This window comes from Pezoporus occidentalis, unplaced genomic scaffold (assembly GCF_034315485.1).
Source record: "Pezoporus occidentalis ecotype Australia unplaced genomic scaffold, CSIRO_AGI_Poc_V1 ctg265, whole genome shotgun sequence".
Classification (NCBI taxonomy): domain Eukaryota; kingdom Metazoa; phylum Chordata; class Aves; order Psittaciformes; family Psittacidae; genus Pezoporus; species Pezoporus occidentalis.
In genome coordinates this window covers 140,261-163,050 of record NW_026914556.1, presented here as the reverse complement: position 1 = coordinate 163,050, position 22,790 = coordinate 140,261, and the positions used below count along the sequence as shown (strand labels likewise).

General features: G+C 45.5%; 1 protein-coding gene across 4 annotated transcripts in view; it reads left to right on the top strand.

Moving 5' to 3' along the window:
- Positions 1 to 1,702: 1,702 nt before the first annotated feature.
- The window catches only part of LOC134166557 (charged multivesicular body protein 3), a 33,989-nt gene continuing 12,901 nt past the window's right edge, over positions 1,703 to 22,790 (top strand). Inside the window, exons 1-4 of one of the 4 annotated variants that reach the window (XM_062624298.1) lie at positions 1,703 to 2,028; positions 3,985 to 4,124; positions 14,109 to 14,224; positions 17,021 to 19,154. In XM_062624298.1, coding sequence (XP_062480282.1) covers positions 1,803 to 2,028; positions 3,985 to 4,124; positions 14,109 to 14,224; positions 17,021 to 18,578 — 2,040 coding nt within the window. In that variant the 5' untranslated portion in view covers positions 1,703 to 1,802 and the 3' untranslated portion in view covers positions 18,579 to 19,154. Of the gene's footprint in view, positions 2,029 to 3,984; positions 4,125 to 6,380; positions 6,517 to 14,108; positions 14,225 to 17,020; positions 19,155 to 22,062; positions 22,131 to 22,790 lie in introns of those variants that run through there. The other 3 variants (XM_062624299.1, XM_062624301.1, XM_062624300.1) reach the window with 3 other exon arrangements.

Genomic DNA, 22,790 nt, shown 5'->3' with positions numbered 1-22,790 from the left:
AACAGGCTGAACCTGGGGTTGGTTTGGGTTTTTTTCCCCTTTTAAATCAAACCAGCACACTGGGAACCCTGTAAATGTGTTTTAGAGGCTCTGAGGAGTACAACCATTTAAATGCTTTCTGCAGGTCAATATTAATGTGCCCTTTTGCAATGCAATAGCACAGTGAGTTCAGTGTGTATACTCTGGGGGTTGTCAGTGTTGTTAGAATTAAGCTGTGCTATTTCTGTCCTCATCTGTATGAGCTGGCAATTTTCATGCAAATGATGAAGTCTTAAAATAACTAAACATACAAAAGAAGTGTTGAGTTTCCTTCCGAGGAGAGCCTGGGTCTCAAAGCAGCAGCTTGAATTTAGCATGGGGGTGTTTTTTGCAGCAGACTAAATTGTATCGTTGCAGATGAGCACTTGTTGTGTAGCCTGGGACGATGGTTTGTGGATCCACTTAGAGGAATGCACTGGGCTGAAAAAGACCTTTAAGATCATCAAGATCCGTCAGATCAAGTCCATCTAGGCCCACGTGTGTGGCCCAAGCACAGAACCCGGCACGCTGCACTCCACGTGTGAGGAATAGGCCCAATTTCACCAACAAGCTCTGAGTGCTCGAATGCCAGTGGGAATCATAGAATCATAGCATAGCTAGGGTTGGAAAGGACCTTAAGATCACCAGTTCCAACCCCCCTGCCATGGGCAGGGACACCTCACACTAGACCATGTCACCCAAGGCTCTGTCCAATCTGGCCTTGAACACTGACCAGGATGGAGCATTCACAACTTCCCTGGGCAACCCATTCCAGTGCCTAACCACCCTTACAGTAAAGAACTTCTTCCTTATATCCAATCTAAACTTCCCCTGTTTCAGTTTTAACCCGTTACCCCTTGTCCTATCACTACAGTCCCTAATGAAGAGTCCCTCCCCAGCATCCCTATAGGCGCCCTTCAGATACTGGAAGGCTGCTATGAGGTCTCCACGCAGCCTTCTCTTCTCCAGGCTGAACAGTCCCAGCTTTCTCAGCCTGTCTTCATACAGGAGGTGCCCCAGTCCCCAGTCATCCTCGTGGCCTCCAACAGCTCCATGTCCTTCTTACGCTACGGACACCACAGCTGCCCACAGTGCTGCAAGTGGGGTCTCACAGGAGCAGAGTAGAAGCTGCAGAATCCGGGTTTTAACCTGGGCAGATGATTTCACTTCATCCAGTGAAGAGCTGGGAGCGGGGCTGGTGCGTGGATGCAAGAGATGGAGGGCTCAGCACCCTGAGTCCACATAAATCGTGTCCACTGAGCCACATTCAAACTGACTGACCCAACGACCTCTCCACCGGAGGGATATATATATAAATACTATACATGTAAGACATATAAAATAGATGTGTATATATATATAAAATACTATGTATGTAAGACATATAAATAGGTGTGTGTGTATATATACATATTTATATATATATAAAAATCTCTGGGTCCCAACTTGATGCCGGGGGCGATCCACATCCGCGCCCGGTGCTGAATCACCGCGGGGCCACGGCACTACCGGGTCCCCGCACCCCGCGCTCCCTCCGTTCCCCGCCCTCCGCCGTCCCCGGCTGCTCACGTCACTTGTTATGTCTCCACCGGCGGCTCCGCCGGGGCGGGGACAGCGGCGGGAGGGAGGCGGGAGCCCCGTGGCCCCGCGGCGCTGACACTCTCCCCCCCCCCCCCCCCCCCCCGCCCCTACACACACCCCGCACCCCGGCCCCGCTCCGCTCCGCCCCGCCGCAGCCCGGCCTCCGGCTCGGCGGCCCCTCGGCGGGCAGCCCCGGCGGGAAGATGTGGGTGAAGCTGTGCTGTTTGCTGCTCTACTTCCTGGCGCTCTTCGTGCTGGCCAGGGTGTTCGAGGCCGTGGCGTGGTACGAGAGCGGGTTCCTGGCCACGCAGCTGGTGGACCCGGTGGCGTTGAGCTTTAGGAAGCTGCGGACTATCCTGGAGTGCCGAGGGTTGGGGCATTCCGGGCTGCCCGAGAAGAAGGATGTGCGGGAGCTGGTGGAGAAGTCAGGTACGCCGTGACCCTTGGGATGGAGAGCCCGGCGCTGCGTCCCACGGTCGGACGGGGAATTTAGGGAGGGAGTTGGTTGGTCACACTGAGGACCCCAGGCGCCGGAGGGGTTCGATGGAGGAAGGCAAAGGGGGGAAGCTCGGGCATGGTGGCGTTGGAAGCTAGAACGGGCTGCGAGGAGGGAAGGCCTCGGTGAGCAGGGTCATCGAGCAAGGGTTTCTTCCCGCTGGGTTACGCGGGTCGGGGTCGGGGTGGTGGTGGCACAGAGGAGGGCGAGTGTCGTGTGCTGTGATAAACAAGGACGAAAGGATCCACATCTGTGTCGCTGTTTGCAGCCGGGGCCAGCTTGTTTCCCCCATGTATTCATCTGGAATCCCGTTTGCTGATTTTATTACAGGTCTTGCTATCAAGATGGGTCCTGAGGAAGGCAGTGATTTTATAGCAGGAGGGATGGGTACCGAGGGATGTGGCGCTTTGATAGAAGAGGAGCAGAAGTACATCCTACGTACAGAAAATGGCTTGGAAAAAGGCAGGGAGGCATTTGGGAAGTAGGGAAAACAGGGTGAAGGAGGTGGACTTTCGGGGAATGATGAATAGCAGAAGGTGAAGAGCTCTGGCGATGCGAGGAACGGCTCAAGTATCCTGAGAGGCAGGGTGCTGGCCTGGGGTGGCTGGAGGGAGCTGCCCCAAGGCCTGGGAGATGGGGCTGATGTAATAGCTGTCGTGCCAGCCAAGCAGGAGGATATGAGTTACTGCTTAGAAATCGATGATGGAAGGGGCCAGAGAGAAATCCCCAAATCCCTGTAGTCGGGATAGGCAGAGACAGAGGAGGGTTTGGCTGAGCACAGCGAGTGCCATAACCTTAGAAAACTATGCTTTAAATATTTGATACTAATGCTGGGCATTTAAATCTGATTTCCTTTTCTTGTTCGTTGTTTATTGATGCTGTTTATTCCCTTTGCTGCCCCAGCAGTAAAAAGCATTCGGTGATTTCACTTTTGTTTCCAATGCCTTTCACTCCTTGGCTGTCAGGTACTCTCATGATGTCATGATGTTTGGGTTGCATATGCCGCAGGGAAGTGTTTAACTCCAAACAAACTCCATTAACTGACTTCTCCAAATGTCATGGAAACGCTTCTCTCACCAACCAGCTTTGCAGCATTTTTCCTTAATTTCTGTTTTTTTTTTTTTCTCCCTAAATTCTATGAATACTTTTGGAAACCCCTCGAGGGTTTCAGCTGCAGCACTTGTATTTCTGAAGGAAATGGTCTTTCTGGACAAGACTTCAATCCTTGAAGTAATGGATGAGTTACTAGAATGCTTCTTGTCATGGGCAGCGTTTGGAATGATTGTGAAACAGAACGCGAGAGGGAAATGAGGTTACAAAGGAAACGTTACTGGATGGTTTTACTGGGAGCTCTTTACATCGCTGTGACTGGTGTTGAGGGGAACTTTCTCCAACTGTGAAAACAGAAGCCAGCAGCTTGGGTGTTCTAGCTGAGGTTTTTGCTAGCAACGGGACAACAGACAGCTTTGTTTTGGTACAAAGTTACGGATTGCGATTTTGGGAGGCTGTTTGAATTCTCACCGTTAAATTGCTGCAAAATGAGTGTCCTGTGAATGAAATGAAAAAGGAAATGAAAGCAAAGATATAGCAATAAAAACTCCTTGCAGCCACTGCATATCGTTGTTTCAGAGAGTGAGGCTTGGAAGATGTTAATTTATGCTTCCGTGAGCTCAGTTACATGTGTGGTACATCTGTGTGATCACATTTGGCAGCTGAAGTCAGGTTGTTTGTAGTCGTGATAAACAGAATTAAACCTTTACAGTTACCTTTGTCCTGAAAAGGTTCTTTGAGCACCCATGTGAAATGCAGTTAATCTGTTACTAGAATTCATGAAGTGATCCTTCTCGAGTGCTGTTTGAATTGAATGTCTTCACTTGTCTCTTTTTCAGGAGACCTCATGGAAGGAGAGCTTTATTCGGCTCTCAAGGAAGAAGAGGCTTCTGAATCGGTTTCCAGTACAAACTTCAGTGGTGAAATGCACTTCTATGAGCTTGTAGAAGACACAAAAGATGGGATCTGGCTGGTTCAGGTAGAGAAATCTGACCATTTATTTCTATGTATTTACCACATCCCAGATGTGTTTCAAAGGAGGATTTATGAGGGTAGTTAACTAGTAGTAAACGTGTGTAACAGGGAGATGGTGACAAAGATAAACTACATTAGGGAGATCATAAGGAATAAATGCGTTTGAAAAAAGCCAAGGCAGGCTGGGAAGTGACAGGCACTCCTACACAGGCAGGGAGAAAAAAAACCCTGTTATTCTGTAGATTGCTTTATGAAAACCAGGTACTTAAGAACCAGAAAACAAGCAAAGCAGCACACACTTCAGTACACAGCCTCTGCAAGTACTTGGCCCTGGTGTTGTAAGAGCTTGTGTAAGTGTGAAGTGCATGAAGTATAGATGCTCTCAGCTGGCACAGGAGAGGTGCTTCTGGTGTTGCTCTTCCTTTTGGTTGCGTTACATGCTCACACCCAGGGGGTTTAAGTTTCTGTTTATCTCAGGGGCTTACAGCACTTCTGTTGCCTCTGCACAAAGGCAGGATCTCAGTGGGCTGCTTCCATAACATATTCCAGTAGCTGAAAGTTAACCTTCCCCCAAAGCTTGTGTGCTCGCTGGTTTCAAGCGTGCTTCCCCAGGGCTGCATGGGAGGAAAAGAACATTTGGAAAAGGAAGACTTTGGCAAATAGGCTGAGAACATTGGGGCTGTTCACCCTGGAGAAGAGGAGCTGTGTGGAGACCTCATAGCAGCCTTCCAGTATCTGAAGGGGGCTACAAGGATGCTGGAGAGGGACTCTTCATTGGGGACTGTAGCGATAGGACAAGGGGTGATGGGTTTAATCTGAAATGGGAAGTTCAGGTTAGATATAAGGAAGAAGTTCTTTACTGTGAGGGTGGTGAGGCACAGGATGCCCAGAGAAGTGGTAAATGCTCCATCCCAGGCAGTGTTCAAGGCCAGGCTGGGCAGAGCCTTGGGTGACATGGTTTAGTGTGAGATGACCCTGCCCATGGCAGGGGGTTGGAACTGGATGGTCTTAAGGTCCTTTCCAACCCAAACCATTCTATGATTCTCTGAAATAGGATTCTGAAACTATTTATTATCACTCTTGAGAACATAAGTAATCCAGACCAAACTGCAAAAAAGCTTTTCTGCATTAACTCCTCTGTTGATAGAGGTTTTTTAAGGTGTAAGTTCCCTGCTGACAACCACATCAGGCAATGTGAATTCTGCCTCAGACAATTCGTTGTTGAGGTGACAGCTTTCCTGCCTGGTTTGTCCCGTCTCCTTCACTTCATGTTTTCTATTTAAATACATTATCAAGATTTAGTGACTTCCTGCTGTCACCACATCAGATCTCACCCTAAAATAGAGCAGGAGAGGACAGATTACCTTCAGAGCCGAAATGGCATTTGTATTGTGGGAAAGATGTATTTGGATGTTATTGAGTCTTAAGTTTCAAGTTTAAATCATAGAGAAGGGCATTCTTCAAGCAGAGAGAGTGTGTTGAAAGGAAGTTTACACATCTCCAAGATAGTTGACAAATAGGAGCATGAATATGCTATGAACAACTTTCCCTCCCCATGCAGCTCAGAAGAGTAAAATCTGGCAGCTCTCTATTGTCTGCTGCTTGCAGAGTTTTAATCCTCATATATTTTCAGCTGGCTTCGTAATAGCAGATCACATAGGCTGTGGTTTGATGTCTCTGGGGTGATGGATGTTGTCATCATTCTGGGAATATTTCACAGCTATTCAGTTGGTCACAATAGCTGTGGACAACAAAAATTAGTGGAATTTACTGAATAATTTACTTGCTGAGCACTATTTGTCTGTTTCGCCACAATGAAAACCACGAGATGTGCAATTTATCTTTTTCATGCTTGCTTCTGGAGTTTTCATCACTCTTGAGTTTCTTTTCGCTCCCTTCCCCACTGTAACTCCTGTCTGGGTAACTCCTGTGCTGGTTCTCTGTGTTCTGTCACAGGTTTCTCATGTTCTTTTCTTACTCCTCATCCCTGCAGAGCTGGTTTTTATCACCGCTTCCCTGTTCTTACTCTTGATCACCCTCCCTTGCCTTCTCCTTCACCATTAGGAGTCCTATGGAAACTTTACAGCCAGTTAATCAGCTCAGCGGTTAGACAGGCACAGCACACAGTGAGGTTCCCTCGTGGATGGGTTTGGTGACCGCAGACAAGGTCAGAGCACTGCCCTGCTCTGCTGTTGGGAAGCAGAAAGGATCCCGATATCCTTTCCAGGATCCTGACCCTGGATTTCTATTCAGGGAGCTGCTGGAAAGCAGTGGAGAGAGAGGAACAGCTCTGGCTCAGCTGGCACAGTGACTGTTAGTGCAGTTGGGTTTGAACGCTTAGTGATGATATATGGGAGGATGGGGACTCTGAAGATGATTCTTGTTTCCTGATGCATGTAAGTGACATTTCCAAGGCGGCATAGGCTGGCAATGTGATAGCCATGGCTGTCTGCACGGAATCAAGGGACAAAAAGGAAACAATTGATATGTTTGACACAAATTCAGATGTGAATTCAGCAGCCAGATGAATTCCTTGGAGAAAGTAAAGAAAGGAACAGCATTTCCTGCCTTTGTTTCTTTATTCTCTGAAAATCCACATGCAAAGCATCCGGGTTCAGCAGTAATTTGTTTACTGATGTGGCTGTTCACAGGTGCCCTCTGCTCCTATGCAGAGCTTCCATAGAGCCACAGACAGCAGCGTGTTCTTTCTCCTATTAGCTTATGATCTCATACCTTTCCTTCTATGCCTTTCTTCTCGCTTGCCAGCTGCTGCTGTGCACTTCTTTGGCTGGCAAGGAGGGTAAGTAGGATGAATGGTAGCTTCTAGACCTGCTTCTCTTGTTGGAGAGGGGTAACATGTAACGTTCTAGCTTCTCCAGACTCTGCTCATGCTCTGCAGTTAGTCACTAGAAGCCTGTCACATCCAATAATGTCATAGTCATTATGACTTTCTAAAAGCATGCAGTAAATGATCTGCAGATAAAACCCCTCTTTGAATGAAGCTAAAAGCTAAATTATTCTCTGTTTTTGTCTAAAAGTCTCTACTGTAACACAGTGGTAAAGGGAAGTAAAGGGAACTTTCTTCTGGGCATTGAAACAGGAGGAGAAACATTCTGCTCAGGTCTGGTAGAGGTACAAAGGATGTTATTATGGATGTAAAATGCTGTAGTCTATTCTGCATCTCAGCTTCTTCTTCAGGTGGTGTAGTCACAGGGCCAGGGATCTGTCTACAGGATTTTGGTGGTCTTTTCCTTCTTCCCTCCTTTCCTTTCCTTCTTTCCTTCCCCTCTTTCCTTCCCTCCTTTCCTTCCTTTCCTTCTTTCCCTTCCATGTAGGATGAGTACTTCTCCTATTTGCCTTCTCAATATTGCAGGTGCTTCAGCTGTTCCCACTACAAAGAAATTAAGTAGAAACACTCAGTTCTTTCAGACTACATAATTTGTGTATTTTTGTCTTTTCCAGTAGCCCTTCAGGATCATTTCCCAAAGGATACCTGATTTTAACTTTCAGTATCCTTCTTGAGAGTCTTCCTACCCAGTTGAGGTGCAGAATAGCATCAGCTTGAATGTAATAGTTCTCATATTCCGGGGCATCCATGTTAATTCATTCCAGCAGCTCTTTTATTCCCAACCTCTGGCTTAACTGAGCTGTTCAGGCTGGTGCATAGATCACCCACCTCCCTTGAGAAACTACACGTGATTTTAAGGTGGTTCATTTCTGCATCCTGTCATGGATGTAGTCTTCTGTCATTGCCTATTTTGATCTAATTTCTTAGTCTCTTTCTCAGAAAAGCCAAAAAGCTCCAGATATCTTTAATTCATATGGGTGGATTCTGAACCAGTTGTGAGTTCCTAGGAAAGAGTGGAAATCCAGTTTTGTCAGCATGATGCTGAATAATAAACAGAGTGAGATGTCTCAGGATTAATACAAATGCAGACAGTCATACAGATTATTGACATGCTCTTGACTAAGTGGGCTTTTCTCCATGCTTCTACTAAGCAACTCACCAGTCCATTTCAAATGAATTGTATTTCTAAAGGAGGATTGTCCAAATACTTCTGTTCTTGTATGAGCAGGGCAGTTTGTAGCATAGCTGTTGGTTATAAAGGGTTCTGTGAAGTCTCTCTGCATGGTGACCTCATAGCAGCTTCCAGTATCTGAAGGGGCCTACAAGGATGCTGGAGAGGGACTCTTCATGGGCTGTAGTGATAGGACAAGGGGTGATGGTTTTAAACTGAAACAGGGGATATAAGGAAGAAGTTCTTTACTGTGAGGGTGGTGAGGCACTGGCAGAGGATGCCCAAAGAACTGGTGAATGCTCCATCCTTGGCAGTGTTCAAGGCCAGGTTGGGCAGAGCCTTGGGTGACACAGTCTAGCGTGAGGTGTTCCTGCCCATGGAACTGGATGATCTTAAGGTGCTTTCCAACCTAAATCATTCTATGATTCTCTCATTCTATGAAAAGCACAGAAGTTTTAATTAACAGACCAGGGACTTTGAACTTTTGTGGATCTCTAAAAGTCTTCCAGTGAGTGCATGGACTCTTTACAGTAATAACAGGCTTCCTGTTGGCAGTTTGGAAACCGCCAAACCAGACTGTCAATTCTCCCATACGTACAACCTGGCCAGTTCATAACAGAAGTTAGAAATCACTTCTGCCTTTGGCAGAATCACAGATTGTTACCCAGTTCACATGTGTGTACTCCTGCATGCACAGACTGACTTGCTGAGGCTCGGTGAGGATTGACTGCTCCAGGAAAAGGTGTCTATTTAATAGGTTTTTGTTCTTCCTACTGATTTTAAACCTGTCACAGTGCCCTCATGCCTAGAGCTGAGGAGCACCTGGAGTTGGTGTCTTTGTGGCTAAGCTGTAAACCCAAGTTTTGACTATTTGTGAGTGTTCAACACTGTGTTCTTGGTCTGAGCAGGTGTGTCTGACACTCAGTATCCTCACTAGAACTAGAAAATAATGAGAGTTGAAACACCTTGAAGGGTTTGTTCTGCATTTGTCTGTCTCTGACTCATTCTCATGCTGTGTGATTTAGTTGTGAGTGAGCCTCAAACCATACTGACACCAAATCAGCTACAGTGACCTGTTTGGAAATCTCTACATAGCTGTCTAAAAGAGATTGAACAAGGTCTGATTTATACAGCTACTCCTTACTGATAACTGGAAATCAAGGAGCAGCATTGATGACAGCCATGAAGTAGTTACTGCAGTATCGACGCATCTCCTCAAGACACTTTTGTTTGGGATTTGGCAAGAGAGGGAAAGTATCTTGCTGACATTGTCCTATTTTTCCAAGTGTTTGTATCTTTCTGTCTCCAGGGTATTTGCTCTTAAAAGTCTGTTTGCTTCTTTCATGTCAGAACTATGACTGTTTTAACATACAGATCAAAATGATTCTGTTAATTATGCTCTTGACTGGCCTCTTTTGGGACAGTTCTATCAAATTCAAAGTCAGGAGAGCTCTTTTAGTGCAAAAGCTGCCTACTCAAATGCCCATTGAAATCAGGATTTCAGTAATTTCAGTATTCTATGTCCCTAGATGAATTCTATTTTCATGTTGTTCTCCGTGGTATCTGGAAGTCACCTTCTCAAGTGTTTGTGGAAACTAAACAAGAACACTCAATCAGAACATATACAAATAAAGGAGATTTCCAAATCCCCATCTTCTCGTTTTTACTGTGCACATCTTGGTGGCATAACTTATCTGCGGTGTGGTCCTCACAAATTCACTGATGGAGTATGAAGAAATGTGTCTGAGACTTAAGAGGAGGTTTGTGGATGGATATTTAGTGAGGACCTGGGCTGTCCAGCATCTTCCACTAAAGCACCAGGAATTCACCTAAATGGAAGTTAATTTGGACCCTGCAGTCAGAGCCAGTCCTTTGGCCTGGGTTAGATGTAGGTGAGGGAGCAGATCTTCTCCTTGATGTGGGGTTATTAAATGGCAGGGTTACTGTGATCCTGTTGGATTCTCCTAGCCCATTAAGATGATTAATGGATTCATTGAGTTATCTTCCTTGGCTCTCACTCTGATGTGTTATTTTACAGATTGTGAACAAAGCTTATACTAAGAGAAGCTCAAAGGGTTTGTGTTCCTCTGAAGGAGGTGTTTGTTTCCCAGCTGATCTCATACAAGACACTTTCTCCTCTGAGCTTTGTCTTTTATTTCTTTAAAATGAAATAGAGCATATGGCTGCAAGGGGCCTTCTTGATGAGCGAGTTCAGCTCTGCTAGACTGTGAAATATGTGTTTATAAAATGTCTTGCTGTCTGTCTTAAATCAGAAAGTGGCTGAGTGTAAAACTCCTTCTGACTGTTCTGTTCTTGGAAAGGTGTATCTGATGTCTGGCTTCAGTGTATTCATTTGGCTCATTTGTTCCTATTGCACTTAAATTGACATCACCCTTTAGTTTCACTGGCTCCTGATGTCTGCTCCCAGTATGTGAGATCAATCAACCAAGTTTGTTTTGTTGGGTATAATATATCCTGGGCTTTGCTTATTTCACAGCCAGTTACTAGCGAAGGCTCACAGTCCCTTTTGAATCAACTAATAGATCCCAGCTTTTCCTCCCATCGCTGTTTCTAAGTGATGAACTCCCCAAGTGTCCTGTTCATTATTGAATTCAATTTCATTTCTGGCACTTTGGGTTACAAGATTTGTGCATTGCAATCCTCTTTCGCACACAGCCGTGCTTCCCAAGTTTATGTCATCTACAGATGGCTTTGGAACACTTAGAGTTCCTGCAGGGAGGGCATTAATAGGAATATATGCTGAACTGAGCTCTAAGGTAGATATATTAAGAAATCTGTTAGTACTTTCCTGGCATTTTGATGTTTTCTTGCCTTAGACTATTTACTCAGTTTAAAGCTTGGTTTTTTTACTCACTATAAAAGCTTATATCCAGTTTGCATGGAAATCTTCCATGTGGCACAATATATGATACCCTTCCAAACTACAGGCAGGGTTCTACCTTCCGTTTCTCTTGAAACTTGGCTCTTTTTCTCCAGGAAGAGATGGAATTTTAACTCTCAATCAGGAATGATACCTCTTTAGTAATTGCATGCTGGAAAGGGGTGGAAAACATGACTTGAAGTCTTTGCACCTTTAAAACCTGTTCTACAGTTTTGCATACTGTTGAGATCAAATGGGTTAAATACAGTTACTTCTTGTTCTGCTGTCAGTGTAAATGAGTCTGACAGGGCTTTATACAAAACCTTCACAGCTTCATGTGTGATTTTATGTGCTCATTGCACTGCAGTTCTGAGATTGAAATTACCTACTTACACAGGTTAAATTGAGTTTTGGTTCCCTCTTCAAATGACAGTCTCTTCCCATCAATGCACTAACCTGTCCATGGGCAGCCATCTCCTCTGCACTGAAAACTGAGTCAGAGCATTCATTTCAGTTTAAAAACAAACTGATCTGGCGTTTGTACCCTGTTGTCATTGTATGGTGATCCTGCTGCTTTTCCCTCTGTTCTACTCTGATTCACATGCCTGAAAAACCTTTTGGTGCAGCTTGTAATATCCTTTGTATGGTCTAATTGAATTGCTCATTTTCCCTTACTTTCTTTGCTAGCTTTTCCTTTTGACCTTTATTCATTCCTTGTAGATTTGCAAACTGTTTCTAACATCTTCTTGGAAGCACTTGCTAGGAAGAAGTACATGACTTGACATATAAACCCCTGATAGCTTGAACACCTTGGACTTAAGGAACTTCCAGGCATCTTCCACATTCAAATTCCTGCTCTTCTCAGTCACAGGTTTTGAAGCTCAATTTCTTAGCTGAGCAAAACCCACACTTCTTAAATAGAATCTGTTACAAGTGTTGCAGGTTATCTCTAATTTGAACTGAATTACACTGTGATTGCTTAACCTGAAGTATTCTCTCCAACTTCCTCATCCACAGAGTTGATGATTACTTTCCAAAGCATAGCCCCTTGCTTCTGTGTGGTGAACTCCCAATATTGTAAGTGGTTGTTGTCTGCAAGGAGCAGCCTAAATTGATGTGTTTATTTGTGTTGGTTTTGGTTTTTTTTTTGCCATAATGATACAAAAAAGGCTTAGCCCAAGCAATTTTACACAGCTTCAGTGTGCAAAACCATAGTAGGGTTCTCTCTATGTAGTTACAACTGCTGGTTCTGTTGTTTGCCTTCAACATAAATAACCTTCTCCAAGGGGAAAGACTTTTTCATAGGAAGGGAGTAAAACTGGTATTAAAAAGCCCACAGTAAAACATATTGGTGACTGTATTTGCAACAAATGTCTATCTTGTCACTTAAAGTGAGTATTGTAGCTATCGGACAGAAGGAACAGCTGAACAAGATTGGTCTTTCTGCACTTAACCATCAGCATACTCCCAAGGACTGTGCTGGGCTTGGTCATAACATGCACACAGAAGAAACCAGTCTCTGAGTAGTTGGAATCTAGTTATCAATGTTTCACTTCTGTGCTTACTAGTAAAACATAGTGATTCCTTACTCTGCTGGATGCATTTCTCACATCGTAGTAGCTCTGAGGATATCCTGGTGTGAAGAAGTCTTTAGGAATGTCTTCTTTTTTAGTTGAAGCACCTGAAAGGAACAAGTTTAAACTATCCAAAGTGCTTCAATTACAGTGGGGAATGCAAAGAAGGCTCAGTAATACAGCAGGCTTCCCCATCTGGTTGTATCGATGCTTGAAGATTACACTTAGTGAACCAGAAAGGCTTTTCTATGTGGTGTGTGTGTTTTAAGAATAACTTGAAGGCTTCTAATCCAGCTGCTCACCTCTGGTTTTATTTAAGCATTTTGGGCTCAGTGTAATCTGTTTCTTCAGTTTGTTTCCCTATGGAGAATGTTCTGCTTAGTGAATTCTCTGAATCTTAAGTTTCTGAGAGGATGCTACTTAGCACAAAGCAGATAATATTTTGAGTCTCAAAGGCCAGACACAGTTTGCAGGTCTGCATCTCAGCCTGTAATGGAGCACTGTTACTCACAGTGACAACCAGACTTCCAGAGGAAAGCTGACATTTGAGGTTGTTAACCCAGAAAATGATCAGGAGAAGTTTAATGGCAGGTAAACAAATCCCTAACAAATGGGAGATTCAAACCTTGATATAAAAATACATTTCAAGTGGTTGCCAGTGAGCCTGCAGAAGCATGTGAGGCATTTCTGAAATAGAAAATGTGATGGCTCATGGAATAAAGCATGATCAGTCATGTCAGTCAAAATTACCTGTCAACTGCAGGCAGGCAGGGCTTTCTTTTCCTTCTTTTCCTTCCCTGTATAGTTGTAAGTCAAAGGATAAATACTTACTCTTTGTCATTTGTGTCTGCACAAGTAACCTAACATACTACTTTAATACACTAGATTAGAACAAATTGGACCTTGGGATACGTCACAGTGAATGGCAGATGGGATATTGGAGTTGGTGGAACAGTCATGTAAAGTTCCCAAGTGAGTCACTGGCAAAGCTGGAAGGGATCAGGGTTTTTAGGTGTTATCTGAGAGTTTAATCACTAGTTTCCACTGCTTCGAAATGGCTGTTGGCAGCCTAATGTGGTACCAGGTAATCTGAGACACCATTTCTTTGGTATGTTGTAACTTCATGGAGAATTCTAATAAAACAATAGTCTTTTTTACTGCAAAGAAGAGGAACCTGCTGCATCCACCTCCTTTCTCCCCTCGTATCAAGTGGTTAATGAGAGCTTTGTTATTTTCCCAAAGGTTTCGTTAAGTACCACTCATTTTAGTGTCTTAACGGGTACTTTAAATGATGCTGCACTTTTGTCTGTCTGCAGAAACTGTATTTCTGCCTTAGAGCTTCACTCTCCAAAGATACTCAGTGTGGTTCCTGACTGCACAAACCTACTCTGTGTTGTGAGAGAAGGGAAGAACTGTATCAAGGGTGACTCCGTCTCTGTTTTCATGAAAGTTGCTCTTTATTTCAGGAAGCAAGCTCACTGTGACACTAAACTGTTACTTCCTTTTGGCAACAGGTCATAGCAAATGACAGAAGCCCACTGGTGGGTAAAGTCCACTGGGAGAAAATGGTGAAGAAAGTATCAAGATTCGGCATACGTACCGGCACTTTTAACTGTTCCAGCGACCCCAGGTATGTTCCTAAAGGATTGTTTAAATCGAAAGGATATCTTAAGGCTCAGCTGTGTTCTGGCAGCAGGGCTGCCTGTGGGTAAAAGTAGCTGTGACAGAAGGTGGCTTTATTCATGGGTTTATCTTTAGTGAAGTCTGTTCAGAATTCTCCATTACGTGATTTATCAGTATCATAGACATAGACCCGCAGCGTCCTAAAGCACCATGTGGGAAATGCATGATTAGACTATGTAAAGTGTAATAGAGCAGTGGAAGGGAAGGGATAGAAGAGTTTGGCCTTATATCCCAGGCAAGAATTCTGGGGACAAGAATTCTGCTTGCGTAGGACAAAGCTGTATATATATATATAGCCCTTGTAAGAGAACTGTACCAGTTGTAGAGTTGCTACATTGCCATCTGGAAAGGAGAAACACAGGTGAGCATGAACCACCCAAACAGTGCCTGTTTCTCAGGGAACAAATCCTGTTCCCTGACAAATGTGCATGTATCTATATAAACTTGCACACACCCTTTGACAACACACAGCGTGCTCTGCCAGATCCACTGCTGTTTGCTGTTTGACTTTGAACAAGGAAGAAGAGGAGAGGCACAGGAGTGAATAGTCATTCTGTGCTGCTGTAAAAAGAAGGGTTTTTTGCACGTTTTGTTGCAAGCATTTGCCTCACATGATGGGAAATTTTGTCTGGAATTCCAGTGGCATGTATGAATATGCAGGTCTTACACAGTCCTAAATGTTTGCACAAACCTCAAAGTTAATCACAAGAGAAAATTCTTATGCAAAATAATCTTGTCTAATCAAAACACCGGTATTTGAACACCTGAGACATTTGGCAGTGCTTCTCTTTGCATAGCTCCTAACTAGTCTTAATGTTACCATCAAATCCTGTGTTTTAAATGGACTCATTTTTCCTTAATGCAATAAATGTTTTGTTGATTAAACTCTTATGAATAGTTTTCATCAGGTGGCAGCTGAAATTCAGCAGAACGCTGCATGCCACAGCAGTCAGGATACATAGAATCATGGAATGGTTTGGGTTGGAAAGGACCTTAAGATCATCCAATTCCAATCCCCTGCCATGGGCAGGGACACCTCACACCAGACCATGTCACCCAAGGCTCTGTCCAACCTGGCCTTGAACACTGCCAGGAATAGAGCATTTACCACTTCTCTGGGTACCCTGTGCCACTGCCTCACCACCCTCGCAGTAAAGAACTTCCTTATATCTAACCTGAACTTCCCCTGTTTAAGTTTAAACCCATCACCCCTTGTCTTATTGCGACAGTCCCTTTATTAGTAGGGTAATATCTTACGGCTTCTTCTAAAAATACTACATTTTAGAGCTGGGGAGATGTAATTGTCTAAATAGATGTTGATTTGAGCAAAAGCAGAGAGGAGGTAGGTAAGGTGGTGGATGAATGCAGCTGATGGCCCCTGCTGCAGTGTGCAGGTTCTTAGGCACAGCTTGCATGCCCGTTGGCTGTGTCATGTTTCGGTTGTTGAAGCCTCCCAGATGTTTCCTAAAAGGAGAACTAGATAAATTGAGTGGCACAGTGATGTTGGCAGAAAAGAGGCATGAGAAAAGGGATCTTCTGAGTCATCAGGCTTTTCTCATGGTTACTGGGGTCTGCACCATGACTCGGGGTTCAGCCTTGAAGAGCCTCTTAGGTATGGATTGGAGTTCACCCCAGCCCAGCTCCAGTAGGGGTGTTTGGTCTTTTAGATCAAATCATCCAGCAGCATGAGGCTGCTTCCTCCTGTGCTGGTTTTGCAGTGAGCTCTCTGAACACACCTCTTCCCTGTCTGCATCCTTTCAAAATGGTTATGGAGCCAGGCTGAGAGAGCTGGGCTGGTTCAGCCTCGAGAAGAGAAGGCTCCTGAAGGGGAGACCTTAGAGCAGCTCCAGTGCCTAAAGGGGCTACAAGAAACCTGGAGAGGGGCTTTGGACAAGGGCCTGTAGGGACAGGCCAAGGGGAATGGCTTTAACCTGCCAGAGGGGAGACTGAGATGAGCTCTTAGGCAGAAGTTCTTCCCTATGAGGGTGCTGAGGTGCTGGCACAGGGTGCCCAGAGAAGCTGTGGCTGCCCCATCCCTGGCAGTGTTCAAGGCCAGTATGGACACAGGGGCTTGGAGCAAGCTGCTCTAGTGGAAGGTGTCCCTGCCCGTGGCAGAGGTTGGAACTGGATGAGCTGTAAGGTCCCTTCCAACCCAAACCATTCCATGAGTCCATCAGAATGGCCCCAGTAGGAAGTGGACACTTCTCAGCATCATTAAAGCAACTGCAAATGGACCAGTGTCCTGTTAACTTCACCCCACTGCTGCTTGGCAAAACTAGGGTGAAAGGAAGCCCTGGGAGAGTTATCCTGAGGCTCAGGAGAGCTGTGGGGCATTGAGTTACACTATAGTGATCATTTTCTTGGCTGGAAGATCAAGGAAAAATAGCTTCTCGTACAAAAACTGTATAGCGAAGAGCAGAGTAAGATTGAGTATTTTTCAAATCCAGCTACAAAGTATGAACGACTGTATGGCCTTGTTTACTACAACAGCCTATAAAAATTACTACTGCTTCTCTTTCTGGTTTATGAATATGTGTCATTACAACATTTTTGTAAGCTAGATAACAAATATAAGAAGAAATACACTTGGACTGTGAATATTGTGTGCGCATATTTCCTGGTATTCTGTGTGAAGATCCCCAGGTCCTCAGCACATCTCATTTTTGGATTCACAGCAGTAATTTAAGCACTGCAGCCTCAGGGTTCTGAAACTCTGTCATCTAACCCACTCTTTTCTTTGTAGATACTGCAGGAGGAGGGGTTGGCTGAAATCCACGCTCATCATGTCAGTGCCACAAACCAGCACCTCCAAGGGAAAAGTGATGCTGAAAGAATACAACGGGCGCAGAATCGAGGTGGAGCACATCTTCAAATGGATCACAGCCCACGCTGCTTCTAGGATCAAAACCATTTACAACTGGGAGCATTTAAAGGAAGAATGGAACAAAAGCGACCAGTACCGTGTGAAAATATACCTGTTTGCCAACCTGGACCAGCCCCCAGCTTTCTTCTCTGCACTCAGTGTAAAGTTTACTGGAAGAGTAGAGTTTATATTTGTGAACGTGGAAAACTGGGACAATAAAAGTTCCATGGCAGAAATTGGTGTCTATAAGACACCATCTTACATCCTTAGGACTCCTGAGGGGATTTACAGGTATGGAAATAACACCGGTGAATTCATATCCTTACGTGCCATGGATTCCTTTTTGCGCTCGTTACAACCAGAAGTTAATGATTTGTTTGTTTTAAGCTTGGTTTTGGTTAATCTCATGGCTTGGATGGACCTGTTTATTACACAGGGAGCTACTATAAAGCGTTTTGTGGTTCTTATAAGCACTTTAGGGACGTATAATTCACTATTGATTATTTCCTGGCTGCCCGTGTTAGGTTTTTTGCAGCTCCCCTACTTAGACAGCTTTTATGAGTACAGCTTAAAACTCTTCAGGTACTCCAACACAACTACTTTGGCTTCTTGGGTAAGAGCCGACTGGATGTTCTACTCGTCGCATCCAGCCCTCTTCCTCAGCACGTACCTTGGTCACGGTTTACTAATCGATTACTTTGAGAAGAAAAGAAGACGCAATAACAACACCGATGAAGTAAATGCTAATAATCTGGAGTGGCTCTCAAGCCTGTGGGACTGGTACACCAGCTACTTGTTTCACCCCATTGCTTCTTTTCAACACTTTCCCTTTGATTCGGATTGGGATGAAGACCCAGATTTGTTCCTGGAGCGGTTGGCCTTCCCCGACCTCTGGCTTCACCCTCTGATACCAACCGATTACATAAAGAACTTACCAATGTGGAGGTTTAAATGCCTTGGGGTCCATTCCGATGAGGAAACCTTTCAAGACAGCGAAAGTGACTCTGACAGTGAAAACAAAGAGGTCTTCAGTAGTGAAAAGGAAGTCTCGGAGGACGAGGAGCTAAACACGTTCCACAAGGAGGGAGAGCCTGGTGTGGAGCCCTGTTTGTGTGCCAATAAATATTGTCACCATGAGCCATATGATGGGAAAGCAAGGTCCTACGGCTCATCCAGCATCATGGGTGACATGGAGCCGGACTGGTCAGCCTGGCCCGCTGAGATGTTGCACTGTACAGAGTGTGTGGTGTGTCTAGAAAATTTTGCAGATGGGTGTTTGCTCATGGGCCTGCCCTGCGGCCACGTGTTCCACCAGAATTGCATCGTGATGTGGCTGGCGGGGGGGAGACACTGCTGCCCCGTCTGCAGGTGGGCTTCCTACAAAGCCAAGCAGCCATACACACACCCGCCGCCTTTGGCGAGTGATACCCCATCTTAGTTGCGTGTGCCTGTGTCCTTTGTAAGCTTCCCGGGTATTCCTGCTTGCCTTTTAAATGTTAGTCACTTCCAAGATTCCGTGGTTTGAAGTTTTTTAGTTGCAATGTTAGTGCAGTGAGCTAAGATATAGCTGATGCTAACGTTAACGACAGAATCATTTGGTTGCCTTGTCTGTTGAACTGAATGCATACTTAGAGTACAGTTACTTCTTTCTTTTCAACATCTGGAAACTTGATGCTGGTTTTGGAAGCACAAATAAAACATCAAGCCTACAACAGAAGCATATTCCAGCCAACGTTTACAAGTGAGGATGTGGGTGACATGGAAATCCTAATTGGAGACAATTGCTTAATTTAAGTGTTTCTTATTTTAGAGTCTGTTCAGCACATCTTTGTTGAATAATGTATGTTGTAAACCCAGTACCATTGACAAAGAGATCAGCAAAATAAATTATTTTAAAAGGAGATTTGTAATGTTAATTGTTTTGATAACTATTCTGTGTGTACGGTTACACATGTCTTGCTGGCCTTATCTGTGAAGCCAATAAAAATATAACACAGCTTTTGTGACTAATAAATCATCTCCTAGTGGTGTAGGAATTCACTGCTCGTGTTAGCCACTGGGCAAGCAGAAGGTGGTGGTGTTTCACTACTACTTCCTTCATAAGTCCTCTGCACTGAGGGGCTTCTCTGCTTTTGCAGTTGATTACAAACTGCTTTAGCAGAGACCTTCTTTTACTGGATGTCTCCCCAGCACCCTCAGCTGCAGATACCTAGGAACACTTTAGGTTTACCCCTTTACAGCCTCAAAGGAAACCATCATGAAGTAGCAGAGTACTGTCATGCAGTGACAAAAGTGTAAGAATTGACAGATTCCAACTAATGCCATAAAGAAAAAAGAGAGTCTGCTATTTTCTTTATATTTCAATATGGAAGTGTGGTGTTTGGTGTAGCTTTCAGAAATCATCTGGCTGAAAATCCAGAGAGGAAATGCTGTTGGAAAAAGAAAGGGAAAAAATGAGGTAAGTAGAAGAAAAGGCTAACCTAGAAAGGTGTTTTCAGTTGTCTCCTTGTTTTATTTCTTTCCTAGCTCTTGCTAGTGGTATGAAAGCAGGATAATTAAATGAAGATGCTAATAGGAAATGGAAAGGCAGGTTTACATTTGCACTTCCAATCCATCTCTCTGTGCCTGTACAGAGCTGGTGCTTGCAGAGCTGCTGGGCAGTTTTGTCTCTCCAGGGCACCTGGGCACTATCTTTTGTAATAACAAATATTCCCTGCTTCCAGGCATCTTCCCAAGAGGATATTCTTGTAATTACCAGCACAGCTGTTTGTAATTATGGGGGCTTTTCCCTCTCTGCTTTCCTTTTCCCTATTGCAATACTGAAGCAGGGAGGTATAAGCAGCAGAATATCACCAACTCTCCTGTGGCCCAGAAAGCCGTTTTTATTCCAGTTGAGGCCTGTCAGTACGTGCCCTTTATCTGTCATTACAGCCATGGCAGAGCAGTGGAGAGGCATAATGAGGGCAAAGATCATTTCTGCTTCCAGTTTGTGCAGCACCGTGGCACTTGGCCTATGTGCTTATCGTAAGTATTAGGGGTTGAAATCCACACTGTTGAAGGGCTGTCTTGAAACCCGCACTGAACTGAGGCGCTGAACTTTTCTCCTTGACAGTGGAGATGGAGGAGAGCTTTACTGATTATAAATCAAGCTGTAGTTGATGTACTTGGGCACTGTGTGCTTGTGGAATGCACTCTGCTGCTGAACACTGACCTCCTTATATACAGCTCCACTCCATGCACGGGTTCAGCCTCATTTGCAAACCACTGTGCACCCCTGTTTCAGCTGAAGACTTGTTTTAATGACCTCAGTTACTCTGCCAGTCCAATTGCTTTGATGAACGAAACAAACTGCTATTTAATTAGCAGGAGAGGCGCAGAGGGGACATCCATATGAGCAGGTGATTATGACCAGCAGATAGCTGTGACTGAAGGCTCAGTCCCCTCGTGTCCATTAGCCTGCGTTATATAAATTGTTGTGATCCAGTTCCTGGCGCTGCATCTGTTTCAAACTCTACAGCAGCTGCTGGAGTGCATTGGTAGTCCCAGCAGGCAAGAAAAAGCAGTTGGATATATTTACTTTATGGAGCTCTTGTGTCAGTAGCAGCAGACACACCCAAGCAGGATTGTTTTCTATGGAGTGCAGGATCTCAGGCAGCCCTTACCCAATGTGTTGACAGTTTACAACCCAGAGAACAGATCAAAGGCTGTGCCTCTAACAGGGTCAGCAGTTCTGCTCACTTGTTTTGCCTTGCGGGGCTGGGCTGGGGTGGTGGTTGTGAAGTGTCTTAACCGAGAAGCTAAACATTCTTGAAGTCATGGCTTATCCTCCGACATCTTGTGCATGCAAGCTGGTGACCAGCTGTAAACAGAAAATGTCAAACTACTGATGTCAGGTTATTGCAGTGGGTTTACTGCGGGCCACGGGTGTCTTGCGCTGATACTGACAGAGGGTGGAATTAGAGCATCTCTGAAGGTCTTTGCCAGTCTCAATTTCACCAGTTACTGTCTTGCTACACTGTTTTTGCCACTGCTGCTTCCCAGTCCAAAGCGAGAGCTCTCCTGGCCAAAGTGTATTTAGATCTTTGTATTGGATTTTAGAAGGAAAAAAGACCAAGTTGAACTGTACACTTTTATAACTTTTCTCTGGGATATAATAATATGATATGATATGATATATGATATAACCTTTCTTTGGGAATTAAATAATGAGGGTAACTATAATTGTAAGGCATTACACTAAGCTAACAGTACCTTTTTCCTCCTAAGCCGCACTGTTTCTGTGCATCAGTGATTTACTTCCAGTCCTCTGCATCTGAGCTTGTGCACTGGGGCGTGAGGAGATGCAGTGCCCAGCGGGGTGGCTCCAAGCTGTCCCTTAGTTTTTGCCAGGTTACCCATCCTGTGCTGCAGAGAGGATGGCGGAGGGTGGAGGTGAGCCAGGCCCTGCTGCTGGGGCCCTCAAACAGAACTGGCTGCTGAAGACAGGCAGGAGATGTCTCTCCTCAGGTGTCCTGTGAGTGTTCCCTGGGCTGGCAAGAACACGCAAGAGTGTGGTTTGAGTCACCCCGTGTATGACTTGATTTTGTATATAAGGATCCTTCATCAGGGACTGAAGCGATAGGTGATGGGTGATGGGTTCAAACTAAAACAGGGGAAGTTCAGGTTAGAGTTAAGACAGAAGCTCTTCCCTGTGAGGGTGCTGAGGCGCTGGCACAGGGTGCCCAGAGAAGCTGTGGCTGCCCCATCCCTGGCAGTGTTCAAGGCCAGGTTGGACACAGGGGCTTGGAGCAAGCCGCTCTAGTGGAAGGTGTCCCTGCCTGTGGCGGGGGTTGGAACTGGATGAGCTTTAGGGTCCCTTCAACCCACACCAGTCTATGACTATATCCCCACACGGGTCACCGGGCGAGCTGTGAGGCGCCCGGAAGCGGCGCGGGGCGCTGCCGCTATGGGGCTGTTCGGGAAGACCCCCGAGAAGCCGCCCAAGGAGCTGGTGAGGGCCCGCGGCGGGCCGGGGCGAGGGGCAGGGGGGCGGCCGCGGGCTGTGGGCATGGCGGTGGGTTGCTGCGGGGGTCGGGGCCTCGCCTGGCGACACCCGGCCTGGGGCTGAGGAGAGGAGGGCTTGGAGCGGGCGGTGTGCACTGGGAAGCTCCGTCCCGGTGTCGCTGGGCCTCAGCAGCAGGGGGGAGCCTTCACCCGCTCTCCCCAGAGGACCGGGACCTCCGCGCTCGGTTCATTCAGTCCAGAAACTCAGCAGTCCCGCACCATGGGGAGGCTTTGGAGGGGCTCTTCTCCGGGCCGCGGAAGCAGCAGGCAAAGGAGGGATGGATGCTTCCTGTGTGGCATGGCCTGGGGAGGCGTAGCCAGCGGCTCTTGGAGGTTTAGGTTGTTGTTTGCTGTGTTCCGTAACTTTCCGGATTCCTTTGGGGCTTCCAGGTCCTGTTGTAGAGACTGTCTTACAATATGAATATCTGAGGACTTGGGTTGTTTGGGGTGTTTTTGAGTTTGCAGCTGCCTACAGATATCTAATGGCACAGTGAAATGAAATAACGGGTTTCACTGTTGCTTTTCATAAATCACTACTAATGTGTTAATTAAAAAGTCTGCTGTTTGGTGAGGGGAAAGATCAGATGTATTAGACATAATGAAAAAG